Here is a 19,139-nt window from a genome sequence, read left to right on the forward strand (position 1 = left end):
CGTATACACAGGTCCCTGACTTAAGATGGTTCGATTTCAGGTTTTTGGACTTTACGATGGTGTGAAAGCATTAAGCACTCAGTAGAAGCCACTTTCTGAATTCCGATCTTTTCCTGGGCTGCTGATTGATGGCACGGTGCCCTCCTGCAGTACTGAGCGGTGGCAGGGAGTGGCAGTCATAGCCAGGCGTGCCATCGCGAGGGAAAGCGGCCGGCATGGATCGTAAGTCAGGGAACATCTGTGCCTTCTTCGTGAATATCTGTGTTCAAGTCTCTTGCTCATTTGTTAAATTGGGCTTTTCATCTTAATTTTGATTTGCCGTTTTCTCCCCTATATAGATCCGAGGTCTGAGTCCTCTGTCAGGACAAGTGTGATTTCTTGCGTGGCATTCCACTGCTTGCTTGTCGATTTTCAAGGGCAGAAAATTTTCATGTTGATGGAAGCCCAATTTCTTTCTTCTATGGTATGTGCTCTGCATCCGAAGCAGCCTTTGCCCATCCTACATTTTAGATAAATTTTTCTTCTAAAAACTTCATTGTCTAAGCGCTCATGTTTGAATCTGTAAATCTATTTTGGATGAATTTTTGTGTATGACGTGCAGTAGGAATAAAGTTTCATTTCTTTCCATACGAATAGCCAGTTTTATTCACAGACACAGGTGGTGGCCAGATTGGCACGTGAGATGCAACTGACCCTGGAAGCTAAAGGACAACGAAACCCATCTGATTAAGATGCTCAGCTTTTCTGATGGTAAAGGTTTTAAATAATAGGTGGGATTGAAGTGGAAATTTAGAAAAGCTAGCAGGTGGCACTATGGGGTTAAGTGAGTACAAGTTAGCTAACGTTTACTAAACATTTACCGTAAGTAAAAAGCTATTCGAGTCTTTGAACTTGTTCCTACTGTTTCCCCACCTGACAGAAAAAGCTGAGACAAAGACCTGCCTAAAGTTACACCATCATGAGTGGCTGAGTTGGGCTGTGATGAGCCACCCGGCTGGAGAGCTCATGGCCTGGTTACACGATTGCCAGTGAGATGCCTATGGGCTCACGCATGTAGAGGTGTGTGCCCAGACAGCTCAGAGACAGACGCCTGCGGGCCCAGGCATGCAGAGGTGTATACTCAGTGCCGTGTGAGATGCCTGTGGGCCCAGGCACGCAGGAATGAGTGCGTGCCCAGAAAGCAAAAGGCTGTGCAGAGGACCTGCTAGGAGGTAATGGCTAGAGAACATGTTTTTAAGCAAATAGGTGAAGGGAAAATGAAAAATAAGGAGATGTAATAAGCATCACATCTGAAGAATCATTATGGAGCACCTGAGTGTGACTTGGGCTGGAAGCCAAACAACATAGGTGGGGCACGCTGCACATAAAGTTAACCACCTGGAGGTCCAGAAGAACCCTTGGAACCGTCCCAAGACTGAGCACCAGTGTCAGGCACTGCCTCTTCTGGGCACCTGGGCTACTGCAGTGGGGAGGATGAGCCCCTGATCCCAGAGGCCACTCTCGCCCAGTGCAGTGCGGTCTTTCTCACACAGGACCTAGTGTAACACGGGACCTAATGGCAGGACACATCAACCCATTAAAAGCCCAAGCAAGGTACAAGAGATTTCTAGAAACAAAGAATCAGGCTTTATTTTTGTTATTTTGAATACAGGTACTGTATTGTAGACATCTGTTAGTCTCATAATTCAGTATGGCCGACATACAGAAATTAAAGTAGAAACAAAATGAGGGCACGCTCGCTCCTGTCCTTGGCTTGGCCCCTCCAACCTCCAAAAGAACTGTCCTCCCCATCATCACATCCTTTCCCTGCCACGAAAGACATAACAAAATGCTGCCCCAAAGAAAAGTCCCAGAGGCTCCCTCACTAGCAGCCCGTGGGTGAAGCGAGACACTGTTACCTTGGGTGGGATGGAGAAGCCACCTGGTCCATACCGCGGAGGCCACGGTGGGATGGAGAAGCCACCTGGTCCATACCGCGGAGGCCACGGTGGGATGCAGAAGCCACCAGGTCCATACCACGGAGGCCATATGTGCCACCACTGGAGCCAAACCCTGGCCAGGGCTGGCAAAGCTTGCCACCAGGTGAGACCAGAGCATGTTATCTACCAGCAATTCCCGAAGTCCAATGCCACACAAGCCAGGCAGTCCTGAGGCAAGCAGGAGGAGCCCTGTCCTCTGGCAGTGCTGATTCCAGAGGAGGCCCGAGGACAGTCTCTTCAGAGAGGAGCTCACCCGGGAAAGTGGGTTCCTCAGGAGGCGTGCAAAGGTCAAGGGAGCCACTCTTGCCACCTGTCCCAGGGCTTACTGCTGACTCCACTGTCCTGTGAGTGCTGGAGTCTCTACACCACTTCAAATGAAAAAGGAAATCAGAAATAAGGCATTAGACGTTTGATTCTTTTATTTCCATACGCAATGTAATGTTTAGGCACGCTGCTTGGGATGCTATTTCTAAAAAAATTGTTGGCCATTTTTCAGAATATCCTTTTGGTTTTAAATACTGGTCAGGAAAAACAAATGATGTAAAAATACGTGAATAATTTTCTATTACAGAAATGAAAAACTGATTTGCATCTAAAAGTGCAAGAGGTGAAGTAATTTAACCCTTTCACCAGACGATATGGCAATATACAATATATTGCTTCAGCTGTTTGAGAAGGCTATGATGTATTTTTATATTGACATAGAAAATTATAAATTACATTGAATTAGTATCCATAATCACTATATATATACACAAACCAGTTCTAAAAAAATACACTGGTTTAAATTTATGAGTGAAAACCTCACAAGGTACAGTAAACAATTAGCATGCTTCGGTGCCAGATTTTGATTTCTACTTTTAAAATACTAGCCTGTAAAATGAACGCACTCTAATTCCATTAGCAGCACGAGCATTTTCAACTGACTTGCCTAATAGGATTTAGGTCTGTTAAATATGCAGATTGCTCTGAAATGTTCATTGGTGATGCTTGTTAACAAGGTAAATTTTGGTGAATGGGTTAAAAGGCAGATGAACTACCAAACGAAACAAAAAACAAAAACAAAAGCCAAAAAAAAAGAAAAAAAAAAAACAAAACCCCAAACACAAGCCATATACACTCCAAATAGTCTAGTGTTTCACTTGTAGGAATAATCATTTCAAGCAAACAAGACTTGAACAGAACATATGGCTTTACAATAACATCAATTTATCAACTATGATGTAGCAATAAATACTTAATCTCTACCAATAGACTTACATTTTTGATCCATTTTAAACAATACAGAAAACAATTACCAATCGAAAACTGGTTATAAAAAGAACACCAAATATTTCTTATTCAAAATCACTTTTGTAAGTTAGAACAACCAAAATAACACTTAGAGGGCATTTTCATTCTACAACTCCTTGCCAGCCTGGAAGAAAAATGAATTCATAATTTTGTACAAGGTGAAAAATGTATGAAAACCGCCTAATACTTTGGTCACACTAATAATTGTCAAATAGTTATGTTTCAAATACAATAGATCTGTGTATTCACTTTTATAAAACTATTCTTACAGCCATTTTAACTATAGTATTACTACTATTATTACATGGGTGGCAAGATCTTATTTCACAGGCTACCCATTATTTAGAACAATACAATATAAACATACGCAAAAATTCTTGGTATTTGTCAATGTGCAATATTTTTACACTTCTGAATTTCTCTGTACAATGTCTTAGAATCTAGAATATAAAGGTTGCTGGTCCTGATCCCTTGCAGAGTGAGTGCAGCAGTGACAGCTTGGTGGGCTCCAGCTGACCCCTCCAGAGCCCCTGAGTGGTGGCGGTCTGCAGTCCTCAGTCAGCAGCAGCAGACGTCACCCGTCATACAGGGCCATTCACTGAAGTGTCACCTGGTGCGCTTGGCTGGCCAGTCCTAGGGAGCAACAGACAGGCATCAGAGGTACTTGCGGCAGAAACACGAAAAACCAAACCCACTTCGCTGAGCTCCCCAAGGGCAGGGACCGCTTATTTCAATATTGTTTTGAACTCAATAGTTTTGTTTTTTTTTTTTTTTGAGATGGAGTCTCGCTCTGTTGCCCAGGCTGGAGTGCAGTGGCCGGATCTCAGCTCACTGCAAGCTCCGCCTCCCGGGTTTACGCCATTCTCCTGCCTCAGCCTCCCGAGTAGCTGGGACTACAGGCGTCCGCCACCTCGCCCGGCTAGTTTTTTTTTTTTTGTATTTTTAGTAGAGACGGGGTTTCACCATGTTAGCCAGGATGGTCTCAATCTCCTGACCTTGTGATCTGCCCGTCTCGGCCTCCCAAAGTGCTGGGATGACAGGCTTGAGCCACTGCGCCCGGCCTGAACTCAATAGTTTTTAATAAAATGACATGTAAATGAATGGAGATAAAGCTCTAGAAAAATCTGAGTGGCATCTAAGCTTCATCACCAGGTGAGCAGGCATTTGGCAAGGGCTGCAGCAGAGCAAATGCTCTGGGAAAACCGCCCCACCGCGGCCTCAAGAAGCACAGGGAGAGACTAGGTCAGTGGGGTATAAAGTGTGGCTTCCAGAGCCTTCAGGAGCTATGTGCTCACCCCTCCTTCAAGAACACTTTTATGTGACCCACACACTGGAATCCACATACTATTTCACTTGGAAACAGGATTCTGCTACTAGGAAAGGTGGGGGGGAGGGGGAGAAATGAAAGAAAAGGTTTGCGAATAAAACAAACTACTGGGGAAAAAAAGGTCTCCGCTTGAAGAACATGTTCCCGCAAAGCAAATGTTAGGCTCAAAACTGGGAGGGAATAAGAGGTGGGACAGTATATAACAAAGTGTCCAGGTTTCGCCTTCCTGCCAAAATTACAACTTGAATATATAATATATTCTGGAGGGCTTAACCAAAATTGTATCAAGCAGACTTGGGAAAGGGTGCTTAGGGCTGTAACTGGGATGCCCACAAGCACTTTTCCATTACCATTCACAATGTACAGCTAGAATGCTTTCCATGCCTTACACCTGCTGGTTATACAGTGAGCCCAAAAGTCAGCTCTGCACACACAATCCACTCTGCTCACTTACATCTGATGGTGGCTCCATGTATGAGAGACACAGGAACTGAGACTTCTGGAACCAGACATAGCCGGTATATAACCTGCCTTCACTGAACAAACTGAATGATCTTATAAGTAGATTTTTTAGCCCCTCTCAGTTCTGTTTTCTCCTCTGTAAAAAGGGAAAATAACCCTCTCACAGCCCACAAGGCTTCACTAGTGTACATATGGAACAAGGACATAATGTGCGCAGCATGCTTAGCACACCGACAGGGCTTCACTAGTGTACATATGGAATAAGGACATAAATGTGCGCAGCGTGCTTAGCACACCGGAAGCACAAAGAACATGCTTGATAAAACAGTTGTGAAAAGTGAGATCATATGGCACTGCAGATCCTTCCTAAGTGTGACAGTAAACGGTGCGCCTGCCAATCCAAGGAACTGCAGTGCATTATCTGGCTGGGACGGGAACCACACAGGGAAGACGGGTGAGCTTCTATCTCCCATGTTGTCATACGTTGCTTTAGAACACGTGCAATCTAGGACTCACTCTAGGTCTGCCCTAATGCCTGCTCCAGTGTCACCTTCTCAGAGATCCTCTCCCCCGCACCCCAGCTCACATGGACCCCTGTCCCTTCTTCGTGGCTTCTTGGCTTCTTCATGAACGTGCCTCCAGTATGCCCCGAGATTACTGGGTGTCCGTGTGCTGCACTGGCCTAGACCAGTGGCCACCACACACAAATGTGTGTCAGATGGAAGAAGGACAGATGGACAAAGGCATGAACCCGAGTGATGCCCCTCTTCTTCCACTGGCTCACCCCAGCTTTTCCTCCATCCCTTGGCCCTGCAGGTTAGGGCAGGACTCTTCAGAGCAGGCATTCCCAGCCACAGGAGAGCAAGTGGTTTCCCCTTACGCAAACGATGCTTCTGTGCTCTGGAAAGCCAAGGAAATGACTCCAGAGCTTTGTGTATCCTTATGACAGAAAAACCAAGAATATTCCCCTGAAGCAACTCCCCAAACTGGGATGGACCTGGACGATCTTGCCTCCTAGGCAGCCCTCAATATAAAGGAAATTTATAGGTAGAAATCAGAGCTGACACAATTGATTGGGAATTAGACCTATAAAGGACCATTAGAAAAATACACTGAAAACCCTAAGAAAAAGAGTGACTTGCCCAATCCTTAGAAGCAGAGTTGAGGTGACTTCCCAGTGCTAGAGGGCCAGCCTGCCTCTTCCTCTCAAAGCCTTCACTAGAGCCAACATGCTCAAACAGTTCTTAATTTGTTTTATATGCAAAAAAAATATTTTTAATCACAAAAACAAATGCTTTATTTTGGCTACGATTTCCACAGGAAGAACACAGTTTACTACACTGTGAATACAGGATTCTGAACCAACAAAGAGTGCTCCCTGCTGGTTCCCACTGGTTATGCTCTCACACAATGCCGGCAAGATTTTGGGGAGGATGGGGTGGGGGGGGGGCGGTTCAAACTTCTCTGAAATAGCTTTAAAGGTCACTTTATTCCTTAGGGAAGGAATATACAATCTGAGCTACATGTGCTCACAGAAGTTAATTGTGGGAAGTGCTGAACAAAGCTTCCTGTGGACCAGGGGCGTAGCCTCATCTTTGGGCCATGCTCAGTCTTGCTAAGGGCCTGGCATGGGCTCCAGGCGGCTGAGGCTTAGACTGGCCCATCCCTTCAGACCACTGGCTCAGGCTAAGCAAAGAGTGACTAGAAACAAAACATCACATTCCAAGTGACACAGCTCTGAGAGTGGGCATTTCATACTTAAGATTACAGGGAGTCACTTAAGCACTAAGAATTATTTAGCTACATGTATGAAAGGGCCTCCAGCAAGTTCTCCTTGTGTCACACAGGCAGGACTGTGGGCAAACAGGCACTACGATCTGCTTGTGCCTGGCAGCTGCATGACTTTAGTGGGGCCACTGAGAACTCAAGTCCTGAAGGGGCTCAATGCCACCCTGAGCTCATTACCTCACCAACAAGGGCGAGGAGACCCCTCTGTTCAGACCCACTTCTAAAAGAGCAAGTGATGTTAAAGAGTCTCTAAAAACTGGTTTTCAGCTTCTGTGCTAAGGAGAGGAACTGCTGTTTCTAAGTTCTCAGTTCAGTCGGAATCAGCTCAGTAAGGACTGAGAAAACCCTGTCCTGCCAGGTCAGTGGCCGAAGACTTGAGCACAGCTGTAAATCACCCCTCTAGTCCCCTTCCAACTCCCAGAAGTAACAGGCAAGGTCGGGGCAGGCCCAGGTGGGTGTGAGGAGGCGGGTGGTTACCTCTGCTCGGGACTACTGCTGGGAGGTCGGGGCGCGGCACACTTTGCCTCTGCAGTCTCGGGGCTCTCCTCCGCGTCTTTACAAGCAGCATCTTGAGAGGTAGACAGTTTCCCTTCCTCACTGCAGTAAAGAGGATGACAGGCACATCAAACACCCTAGGGACCAGCACCTAGGCACCAGAGGATGAGGTCACATGCAGATGGCTCTGGAGTCATGACTGCCACAGAGGCAAAGCGTCCTGGGACCGAGCATGCGCAGGGTGCATGATCACAGGGACCACAGACAGTGACTGGGGAATCACAAAAGGAAAGGGTTGCACACAGGTGGGAACCAAAAGAGGGACAATGTAATGTGGCTGGCGTCTGATAAAGAATGGTCCCATAACACTGTACATACCGATAGGATTTCAACACTCTGAAGCCCAGTGTGCAAAACAGAAAAAGAAATGTACAAGAGTTTCAGAATACTCCTAGAAATGAGGAATTTGGGGGAATAATATGTCCACGACTGCACGTAAGCAAAACTGCAGACTCGGTGAAGGTGTCAAAGAACCTGTTTGAAGGAATGAGTCTTTAGTTAAAGCACTTTGCTTTTGGGGCGAAGCCCACCATTAAAGCAGCAAGACAGACCCCATCAGCTTGCTGGCTGGAAGTCTCAGTCACATGAAGAGGTCACCGTGATGACTGCATCAGATTTCACGGCTCCTCGAGTTGCCCTCGAACAATGTGTAAGAAGCACAAATGCCACGAGGGAGAAGTGGGGGCCAAGAGCTGACCCTAAGGGCACAGAGGATTTGGAGAAAACGAGACCCAGAAGGATTGTTTTTCCCCCTGAGATGATTCTTGGTGGAGAAAGACACAAGAGACACTTTCCTCAGCTCTGTGGGCTAGAAATTTAGACTCTGCCTATTCAGTCTGTGAGTCTCCTTTTTACATCACTGAAATGGCACTAATAAGAGTGAAAGGTCAGTTAGAGGTTCTTTGTGGAAAGGTCCATCACTCAGAGCTGATTCTGTCCTGGATTTTGCTTATGAAAAACCTCATTAGGATGTTTTCTTGGGTCATTTCCAGATAGTTCCAAGCAATTCATAAGTAGGAAAATGAGTGAAAATCATATGATTCAGTGAACATCTGAATTAGCTGGTCCTTTCTTAAGTTACTCTTCTTCATCCCCACTCTCCACTCCTTTCCCTTCAAAGCAACTAATGTGTTTCTAATTCTAATTCTTTAAAAAATATATAGTCATAACATATGTGTATTCTGAGTCACTAACTGGGATGGATTCAACCCTACATCTCATCGTATTTACCTCTTAACTCAGCCAGTTGGGGAGACCCACTGTCCCTGCTGACTGTGGCACAGCACCCGTGGCATGCACCTACCACACTGTGTGGCTTCTCCCAACCAAAGCTGCCCTCCACCTCCACACTTCCATGCGGGGTGTTGTGACGACCATCACTGTCCATGGCCCCGGCAGACCTGTCTGGGCATTTCTCAGTACTGACACCCAGGAGTGGAGAGTTGTAGGCCATTTTTCTACCTACAAAGAACCCCGGGCTACTACCCAGAATGACTGTCCCGGTCTGTATTCCTCACCAGCAGGCTACCAGGGCCCCGCAGGCTGCAGCCCACCGCCACTCAGCATCATCCACCTTTAACTGCTGCTCACGTAAGAAGAGTATCAAGTGCTATATTGTTATTTATAATTCTCTGAGTTTTGAGCAATTTTTTTTTTAAGCTTTTAAGGTTTGTCTATAAACTGTTATCTTTTGCCAATTTTCTGATTTGGGTTTTCTTCTTCTTACTAGTTTATAGGAAGTCCTTGAATATTTAATGTCTCTTGTTGATTTAGCTACTACAGTTTTTTTTTTTTTTTTTAGTTTGCCATCAGCCTCTTAATTTTGTCTGCAGCATTTTATCAGCCAGAAATTCTTAACTTTAATATAATCTAACTAAACTCTTTGCATTATAGTTTCTGTTTATGAAGGCTTTCTGTTTTTTTAAAGAAGTCCTGCCGAGGAAGGAGGCTCACTTGAAGCCAGGAGTTTGAGACCAGTCTGGGCCACAAAAATAAAAAAGTAAACAAACGAAAAAATTAAGCCAGGAGTGGTGGCACACACCTGTAGTTCCAGCTACTTGGGAGGCTGAGGTGGGAGGACTGCTTGAGCTCAGGAGTTGGAGGTTACAGTGAACTATGATTACACCACTGCATTCCAGCCTGGGCAACAGAGCGAGACCTCGTCTTCAAAAAAAAAAATCTAGATTAGATACAGACTGACAGATGATAGATTAGATAGACAGACAGACAGACAGATAGATGACAGACAGATGAAATAGATAGATACAGAAATCTCTTTCTGCCCACAGATTAAGAAGACATTCTCTATTTCTTTTATTAACCATTATGAGACTCTGGCCTCCGGCCACATCACTTAACTCTAGTGCCTAAGTTTTCTCACCTGGAAAGCAGGGATAATAATCCCAGTACCTATCTTATAGGGTGCCTAAGAATAATCCATGAGTTACCACACATGAAGTATGTAGAGAGCAGGGCCTGGTGCACAGAAAGCACTGCATATGTTTTTCTTATTGTCTTTTAATCCAGCTGGAGCTGTTTTAGGATGTAGATTAGGGAGGATCTCCCCTGACTTTTCCTTTTGGTGAGCCAGCTCTTCCTCTCTCCCCGCCATTATTAATCCCTCTATTTCATCACACTGACACCTGGACCCGTTTGGACGCTAGTATCAAAACTGTTCCAATCACTGTGACTTTGCAGTGTGACTGAGTACCTGGCAGGGCAAGTCTCTTTTTCAGTCTTCCCTTTTGGTTACCTCTAAGCAATTTGGGAACCTTTATTTTTCCATATAAGTTTTAGAGTATTACGTTCCTTCTAAAAATCCAACTGAAATTTGGATTGAGACTGTGTTAAACACTAACTTCAAGATGGCAAATGTCTTTGCAGCACTAAGCTATGCCATGGTCTCCACTTGTCCAGATTTCTTCAAGTTTTCTCTATAGAGACTTGGGTTAAGATCATTCCTGAATAATTTATATTTTGATGTGTTTTGGAATAATATCTTGCTTTTTATTGTAGGTTCTGGTTGCTTACTATTGATGAAGAAAAAGACTACTAATTTTTAAAACTGATTTCTTACTCAATAGCTTTACTGAATTCTTATTAGTTACAAGTTTGCTACTGACTTGGTTGTAGGTAATCATTACCACCTGCAAAGAACAACAGTTTTATCACTTCCTCCTGATCTTTACCTATAACTCTATTTCCTTTTCCTTCCAGGACTGCCTAACACTGGCAGTGAAAATGGACATCCTTATTTGGTCTTTGTCTTAAAGTGAATGCATCTAAAATTTCCTCATTAGGGATAAGTTTTGCTGTAGCACTTTGATATTGGTATTTAACTTATACCAAGTTAATGAAATTCATGGCTGGGTGCGGTGGCTCATGTCTGTAATCCCAGCACTTTGGGAGGTGGAGGCAGGTGGATTGCTTGAGCTCAGGAGTTTGAGACCAGCCTGGGCAACATGGTGAAACTCCGTCACTACAAAAAAAACCTACAAAAAATTGCTGGGCATGGTGGCGTGTGCCTGTAGTCCTAGTCCTAGCTGCTTGGGAGGTTGAGGTGGGAGGATGGCTTGAGACCAAGAGGCAGAGAATAAATTCACTTCTGTTACTGGTTTTCTCAGAGTTTTAATCATATATAGCTATGGAACCTTATAAAAAAAAATCAAATGACTTTCTGTTTAATACCATATATGGAGATTAAACTGACAGATTTCTCTGACTTTGAGCCATCCTTGCCTTCCAGGATAAAACCCTAACTAATCATTATAAATTATTTTTAATACACTGTTGGATCCAGTCAGCAAATACCTTACACAGGATTTTTGCATTCAGTAGCCCGTAAGTGGCATGAACTGATCATTTTCTGTAATTATCTTCATCTGGTTTTGGAATTCAGATTTCACTGCCCTCATAAAATGAGCCAGGCAGGTTTTGTACTTTTTCTATTTTCTCTAACAACTTAAGACAGGAATTAGCAGACTGGTGAGCATGAAACAGCATCCACTTACTACTGTAACTGACAGGTCCCATTTACTCCGGATTTGGTTTGCTCCTTGTTTTCCTCCACAGACAGCTGCTTGTTTGAATCCCTTGTTCATTTAAAAAAATTAGACTATCTCTTATTGATATTACGTTCTTTCTAATATCCTGGCTACTGGTTCTTTACTGGTTGTGGCTTGTCTTTTCATTTTATGTCTTCTGGGTTTTTAGAAATTAAAGTCAAACTTACCAATATTTTCCTTTATAGTTTGGCTTTTTATGGTTAAAAAATGCCTTACACCCAAACTGTAAAGATATTCTGTTTTGTTGTCTTCTAAAAGCTGTACAGTTCATGCTTTTCATATTTATGTTGAGACAAAACATCTAATTTTATTTTTCTACTTTGTGGATAATCACTATTTACTAGTCCACTCTTTCCTCACTGAATTATAATGGCATTCTAACATGTAACAAGCTCATGTAGTGGAGGGGGTCTCTTTGTAGAATTCTTTGCCAAAGCCACACCATCTCAGTAGCTTTACCAAGTTTTGTTTTTGTTTTTGTGTGAGACAGGGTCTCACTTTGTCTCCCAGGCTGGAGTGCAGTGTGGGACACGACTCACTGCAGCCTTGACCTCAGCAGCCCCAAGTAGCTGGGACCACAGGCACACACCACCACACTCAGCTAATTTTTGTATTTTTTGTAGAGACAGGGTTTTGCCATGTTGCCTAGGCTGGTCTCGAATTCCTGGGCTCAAGCAATCTGCCTGCCTAATCCTCCTAAAGTGCTGGGATTACAGGTGCAGGCCACCACACTCAGCCAGCTTTACTAAGTCTTGATATCTAATATGGTGAAGCCCCTCACTTTTTGTCTTTAAAATGTTTTTGGCTATTCGTGGCTCTCTTTGGTCTTTATGACTATTACAATCAGTTTCTCAATTTCCATGAAAATCTCTATTGGGATTTTGATGGCAATTTCATTAATTGCACAGACTAACTTGTTCAGAAATTCTAAAGATATCCTCACATTGATAAACATGGTAAATCCTGATATTTATATTCAGGTCTTCAATATATTCAATGAGGTTTTAAACTGTTTTCCCATAAAGGTCATATTCCTAGTTATAGATAAGGTTTTACATTTTTATTAAAAACAAACAGGCACATGTGGAATATCTTGTAGTGATTTGTAGGATGCAAGTGATTTTTGTAGATCTCCAGTAAACTTGCTAAACTTTTCTATTAATCTTTTTCTACAGATTCAATTGGAATTTTTATGTATAAATCATAGTCTATAAACAACGACATTTATCTATTTATTTGGTATGCTGCATTTGCTAAGGCCACCAGCACAGTGCTGAAGACAAATAGCAACTGTAGGTCCCACTTTCTGGTTCTTGTCTTTAAAGGGAATACTTCTAATGCCTCACTGTGAAGAATCAAGTCTACTCTAGATTTTCTAGAGATACTTATCAGTTTCACCTGCTTGCTTTCTAGTCCTAGGCTGCAAAGAAAATCATGAACAGCTTTAATTTGTAATCAAATGCTTTTCTCATTCTGTCTGTGAATCACTCTGAATAATTTTTACCATGTACACATTGGTGTTTACATTGTCACACCGGAGCACATATCCTTGGTCATGACTTTAAAATACATTGCTATATATGGTTTGCGAGCTTTTAACTTAGAAGTTTAGAGAATCCACACTCATGTATGAAATCAGTCTCTACAATCAGTTTTCTTCTTTTGCTCCTTGTTGTGTAGTGACTTCGTAAAAAGCTGGGAGGCATTTCTTCTTGTAATGACTGGAAGGGTCTCTAAGATGAGGACTAAAGCTCTAAGCGCAGGCTTAGCTGCAGTCCTGAAGTTTTGACATTTTCCCCATTATTCTCTCAGTTTTAGGTTTTTAATTTCCATTACAATTCCTTTTTTTGAGTTTAGAAGGGAGGCTAATTTCTAAGTGTCACTTTTTTTTTTAAAGCTATCATTTTGCTACTGAATTTTCATGACTACATTATGTCCAGAGATAATCATCTGTATGTTACTGAAACCAGTTTTCATGGGCCATGCTCTGTAGTTGCTACACAACCCAATTTCCATTGTGATTAAAGATTTATCAATTCTCATAGTTCTATCAAACTGCTAGATGTAAAATACAGTCTTCTGAACACATTTATGGGGGAAAAGACACTTGGGGCCTAAACCTGCCATCTTTTCATTAAGATTTATTGTGTTTAATGGAGACAGTAGAAAGACATCAAGCTAGTATCTGAACATTCATTTGAATCAAATTAAAAATTGTAATGTTTGAGGTTTCTGCCCCACCATCCTCCCAATAACCTGAAGCTGCCAGCAGGATCTCACCCCTGGTTACCTTTTGAAGACCGCAGTCTCTGTCTTGGCATCTACAGTGAGGCTGAGCGTTTCCTTCATGCCGCCATTCATCACTGTCTCAGTTACCTTGTCTGTACTTTCTGCATCCTCCTCTCCGTCAGAGCTGGCTTCCATGGCCACACTGCCTGGCACTGAAAAGAACACAGCTGATGGTCACACACAGTAAGTCCGAAAAGGAACTGGCACCCCACCACTGTACAAACCCATCTACCCAACGTGACATCTACTGCTCGAAGAAAACAAGAGGGAGATGGCTTCTGCCTGCTGTGCCTGGGCCACATTCTTGATGGGCATGGACTTCTTAAAGGTGCCCACTAAAGAGGGGTTTCATGGGTTTTCTTTACTAGAGACTAGCAAGTCCCCTACATCCCTCCCAGCTCAGCGTCCACCTCCATACCCAGCTTCTCCCAGCAGACACTTGTGCCCCTAACTGTTCCAGTCTGGGGCACAGCAGGCAGTTACACATTCTACCCTCTACTCGCTTGTTCTCCTCAGTTGGGCTCTATTTGCTTTTCTTTGTTTTAAAAATTACTTTCTTGTGGTGTTGCTGGTGGCTCATTTCCTTGTTCTCTAATAGGAAGCCACATAGGTGATAAGCCTGGCCGAGGTGAGGCTTCCTGGATTCAAACATCGACATCACCACTTCCTAGCTGTAGACTACTTGGACGAGGAACCTCGTCTATAACCTGAGTTTTCTTATCCAGAAAAGGGGGATCAGTGCACCCACTTACAGAACCACTGAGGAATAAAATGTGGGAATCTGTATCAAATGTCCAGGAGAATGACGAAACCGGCATTAGTTAATGGTTTTATTCCTTTCCCTGGCCCCAGGGAAGGAGGGTTCTCACACCCTCTACCTGCACCTCATTTCTTTTTCTAAGAACTCACTCCTTGTGCCCACCTCAAGATTCATGCCCTCCACATCCTTTCAGTTCCCATCACACTCCCTTTGCTAGCATCCCCCTCCTCCCAAAGCCCTGTCCATCAAGGTGAAAACAGTTCAGAGCCAGTGCAAGGAACACATGTGACTAGGCAGAGTAACAGGAAAACCCACTGGAACTTTAGAGATTCCCAGGACTATTCAATCTGCTTACAGTGGTGAAGTGAAAATAAACAGTCCCATAGCTCTAAACAAACCCAGATACACCCACGTGTTTGAGCAAAGCAAACTCCAAGGAACAACTACACACAGGCTTGGCTGCACACGTCTAATTCCAGTTTTATTCACCCTGGGTACTATGGGCTCAGGCCTTCTTCCCTCTAGACCCCAGTTTCCTAATCTGCATGCTGCATGCCTGGTAACTTAGAGCCCTTACTCTTTCCAGAGTCAGCATGCTGTGCGTCTAGAAGGGCAGGCACAATTTCTTTCATCAGCTGCCCTGTGGACATCAGACCTACCATCTCACTTCCTTGGCTCCACTGGCCCCTGAGCCTGAGAGTCAGGTCTGGTTTGGCAAAGCAGCCATGTGACCCTGCCGTGTGCCCAGGCCTCTCTGCACGCACCTTCTGGCTGCGCTGCCAGAGCAGCCACACTGGGAGTCAGAGGGTCCATAGGTTCAGTGCTGGTTTCCATTTCCACTGGAGAATTACTCCTTAAAGAATCTTTTGTGCTTTCAAAAAAGAGAGACAATTCAGGTATTAGCAGCAGGGAGTGATCCTCAGTTACCCCATGATTCACAATAAGCCTTTACAAATAAGTTTCTGTTAGGAGACATTAGCATCTGTGTGAGAGTCACTGGGTTACCAACTCCAACGACACATGGATCTAAGTGCCATTAGCTGTTTGAAAGAGCAGATGAGTATGGGCAGGGAAATGTTCTGTTAAGCCAGCAGGGCAGTAAGACATGGACTTTGTAGAGCATTCTAGACAGGCTCATCATGTCCCAACCTCTCATCCCACCATAATCACTAGGAGTCTCCCAGAGCTTGAACAGCAAAGACATACATCGTACAATGGCAACTGTATTTATTGCGTTGACTGGTTTTACAAAAACCTTTACTTATTTTGAGCCACACTGCCTGGGAGAGACTGGCCCTCTTAATGATATTTGTTGTTGGAATTGTGGAAACATAGTAAAAAACATCAAATGCCTGAGCAGTAAGGGGTGGTGGCGAGGGAGATCATTACACTTCCTCTTTTATCCCTCACTCCCACAAACTCAGACACGTGCACACAGAGGGTAAAGAGAAGCAAGCTGCTTCAATCACACCCTCAGGTAACCAAAGGCTCTTATCCTTGGGTTATAAACAGACCAAAAAAAGGAGGAGGTGAAATGTATGTCCTGGACTGAAAAGCAGGGTAGATGAAATAACTCATTATTTTGGAGACATTTTTCACAAATCTCACTTGTACCTCTGAGCAGTAACTTAATGCTATTACTACGGTTACTACAAAGCAACATGGGTTTCAGCCTATTTTTTGGTTTGTCTAAGACAGTAACTGTCAGCCCAAAACAGTTTTTCTTCCTATCTTCTGAGTTACCGATTGGGAGCCCTTAATTTACAGCACTGAACTAGCTGCAAGTGAACTATAGGTTCATATTATCTACTGAATTCAAGATCCACTTTGCGTTTTCTTGCCACACTCCACACAGAAGTGCTGTGCCTGTCAGGATTTCTTGGCTTCACCTCATTCCTGTTCTCCATTCTGCCCTGACAGCTCTGTGAAGCCAGAAAAGCCCATGGAGATGCATCTTCTGCTGTATCCTGCTAATTTCCCGGGACTGCATCCTCCCAAGCTACTTTGTTCAAGAACTACTCCCATTTCCAATTAATCAGGAGGAAAGGAAAGGAAGATGGTGACTATGTTTCTTACAACACAGAGCTGTGTCAGTATGCTAATGTTTAATCTTTTTGAGGACAGTATATTCAACCTGGAAGTCAGTCAAGGTGAAGAACACACATTAATAGCAAACACCTGACCATTCCCAGGTCGCCCGTGGAAGGGTGTAGAGACAGCACATGTTCACTCACCTCAGGGAAGACGTGAACTCTGAAAAAGAAGCCCAGCCTGTCTCTTTCGTTGGCATTGGCTCCTCTGTGCTCCAGACGTCAGATCCCACAGAGTCCAGTGGAGCACCGTGGGTAGTTTCCATTGGGACATCAAAGTTAGCTGACCAGCTGGGTGCTAAAAAGAGGGGAGAGATTTTATTTGGAAAACGCTTTAGTTGTTTCATGTCCCACAAGGTATTTATCAAAAACACATTAGCAAAAGAGACCGGAGCTGTGGGAGAAAGACACTCTCAACAGTGAGGGCGGGGAGGGCACTCTAACAAGGGCGGGGTGGGCACTCTAACAAGGGCGGGGAGGGCACTCTAACAAGCCCCCACAGTCTCAAACCTCCCATGTCTTTTTTTTTTTTTTTTTTTGAGACCAAGTCTCTTTCTATCGCCCAGGCTAGAATGCAGTGGCGCAATCTCTGCTCAGTGCAAGCTCCACCTCCCAGGTTCACACCATTCTCCTGCCTCAGCCTCCTGAGTAGCTGGGACTATAGGTGCCTGCTACCACGTCTGGCTAATTTTTTTGTATTTTTAGTAAAGACAGGGTTTCACTGTGTGAGCCGGGATGGTCTTGATCTCCTGACCTCGTGATCCGCCCGCCTCGGCCTCCCAAAGTGCTGGGATTATAGGCGTGAGCCACCGCGCCCGGCCTCAAACCTCCCATTTCTAACAACTGTTCCAAAAGAAATACTACACAGAGATTCAAAGCTATGTACACAAAGAGGGATTAACGTTAATTTCTTAGTTTTGACAAATGTACCACGGCTATATTCAAACTGGGGGAAGCTAAGTGAAGGATATATGGGGACTTACTATCTTGGCAATGTTTCTATAAATCTAAATTATTCAAAAGTAAAAAGGTTATTTTTCTAAAAAAAGAGATGTTGGTAAACTCCAATAAGCTAGAAACAACCTTACTGCTTCCCAGTCCAGGTCTGGCCGCCCTTGGCGCACTCTGCGGGCTCACTGCAGTGCGTTACAGTTAGGCTTCCTAAGTCCTACAGAACCAGGTCTGGCCTCACGCTGAAGCGGCAGGACTTGCTTGGGCACACTTGCAGTCTGTGGGGCTCTTCGTGTTATGCTGCCTGCTGGCCAAGTTTGGGTCTAATCTGCAGGTCTCTCTTTAAATGTCACCTCCTCAGACATGTGTCTCTTCTGATGAAGTCAGGTCTCTGTGGATCTGCTCTAACTGCACACCATGCTTTTCTTTCAGAGTGCTGAATCCTCAATTCCTTGCTTGGGGACAAGCCGGATATGGGAACCACTGCATTCCATCAGGGATATTATCATAATTAGGAATCTCCAGGTTGCAAGAAGGAATGCTAGGGAACCTGGTATAAGTGATGTAAGGGCTTATCCCAGACACAACTGACTAAGAAGTACCTGTGTAGAACAGAAATGTTCTGATTTTAAAGACAGGCTTGACTGTGACTTTTGAGCAAGGTATTTGACTTCATCTGTTTGATTTCATAATGACTATTCACTTAGCAAAAATCAAAGGAAGGCCTGCCTAGAGTAGGTATTTAATTAGGGTACGCTCCATGCTTCTTGCCCACTTACCTGTATGAGTGTCGTAGGGCTCCACTGACACTAAGAAGGAATAAATGCTTGAACGTTTGAAAATCTCACCTGAAACCTCCGAAAAGTCAACTTGACAGATATTTGTGCCTGCCCACCGTATGCAAAGCTCTGGAACCATTCCACCTGAGTTCCACTCTACAACTAAATTATATTACATACAAATGACTTTTCTGTTGTTATCTCTTTGATAATCTCTTTGAGGAGATTAGCTCCTCAGAGTCCATGTTAACATTTTAAACCATTCTGAACGTCCACAAAACCTCCAAAAGAAGCCACAGAGACTGGTGAAATGGCAGAGGCTCTCTGGGGCAGCCCTGTAGCCCTGAAGCCCTGAGAGAGAATCTTCCCCAACCCTACCCACTTGTGCCTCCAGAGATCTGAAGATGCAAAAGCAGTCTTTCCCAAGGAGCAGAGAAGCAGGAGGCCTGGTTCCCGGCCAATTTAACCCCAGGAGGTAGGCAAACGCGAACCTCATCCAGGGTGCTCACTTCCTCCCTCCTTATTCCTACACCCAGGCCCACAATCACAGCAGCAGCGGCACACAATCCAGCCACGTGTTTGTTTACCTCCCTGTCATTTAACCATACCCAGCCTGCTAAAAGAACCAAATATTCCAGAACGTCATTCAGCCTTCAAACAGAAGGAAATCCTGTATACACCACAGCAGGGATGAACTCTGAAGACATTATGCAAAATAAAACAAGCCAGTCACAAAGACAAATACTGTATGATTCCATTTATATGAGAGCCCTAGACTAGACAACCCCAGAGAAACAGAAAG

At 44.1% G+C, this 19,139-nt stretch overlaps 1 protein-coding gene across 6 annotated transcripts in view; it reads right to left on the reverse strand.

The window, feature by feature from the left end:
- Positions 1 to 1,603: 1,603 nt before the first annotated feature.
- The window catches only part of PPP6R3 (protein phosphatase 6 regulatory subunit 3), a 160,349-nt gene continuing 142,813 nt past the window's right edge, over positions 1,604 to 19,139 (reverse strand). For 4 of the 6 annotated variants that reach the window (XM_025355904.1, XM_025355903.1, XM_025355902.1 and 1 more), the window contains 7 exons: positions 16,752 to 16,905; positions 15,282 to 15,388; positions 13,759 to 13,909; positions 7,723 to 7,878; positions 7,327 to 7,446; positions 2,006 to 3,905; positions 1,604 to 1,963 (listed from right to left, as the gene is read on the reverse strand). In XM_025355904.1, the coding sequence (XP_025211689.1) occupies positions 7,785 to 7,878; positions 13,759 to 13,909; positions 15,282 to 15,388; positions 16,752 to 16,905 (506 nt within the window). In that variant the 3' untranslated portion in view covers positions 1,604 to 1,963; positions 2,006 to 3,905; positions 7,327 to 7,446; positions 7,723 to 7,784. The remainder of the gene's footprint in view (positions 1,964 to 2,005; positions 3,906 to 7,326; positions 7,447 to 7,722; positions 7,879 to 13,758; positions 13,910 to 15,281; positions 15,389 to 16,751; positions 16,906 to 19,139) is intronic. The other 2 variants (XM_025355899.1, XM_025355900.1) reach the window with 2 other exon arrangements.

This window comes from Theropithecus gelada, chromosome 14 (assembly GCF_003255815.1).
Source record: "Theropithecus gelada isolate Dixy chromosome 14, Tgel_1.0, whole genome shotgun sequence".
Taxonomy (NCBI): domain Eukaryota; kingdom Metazoa; phylum Chordata; class Mammalia; order Primates; family Cercopithecidae; genus Theropithecus; species Theropithecus gelada.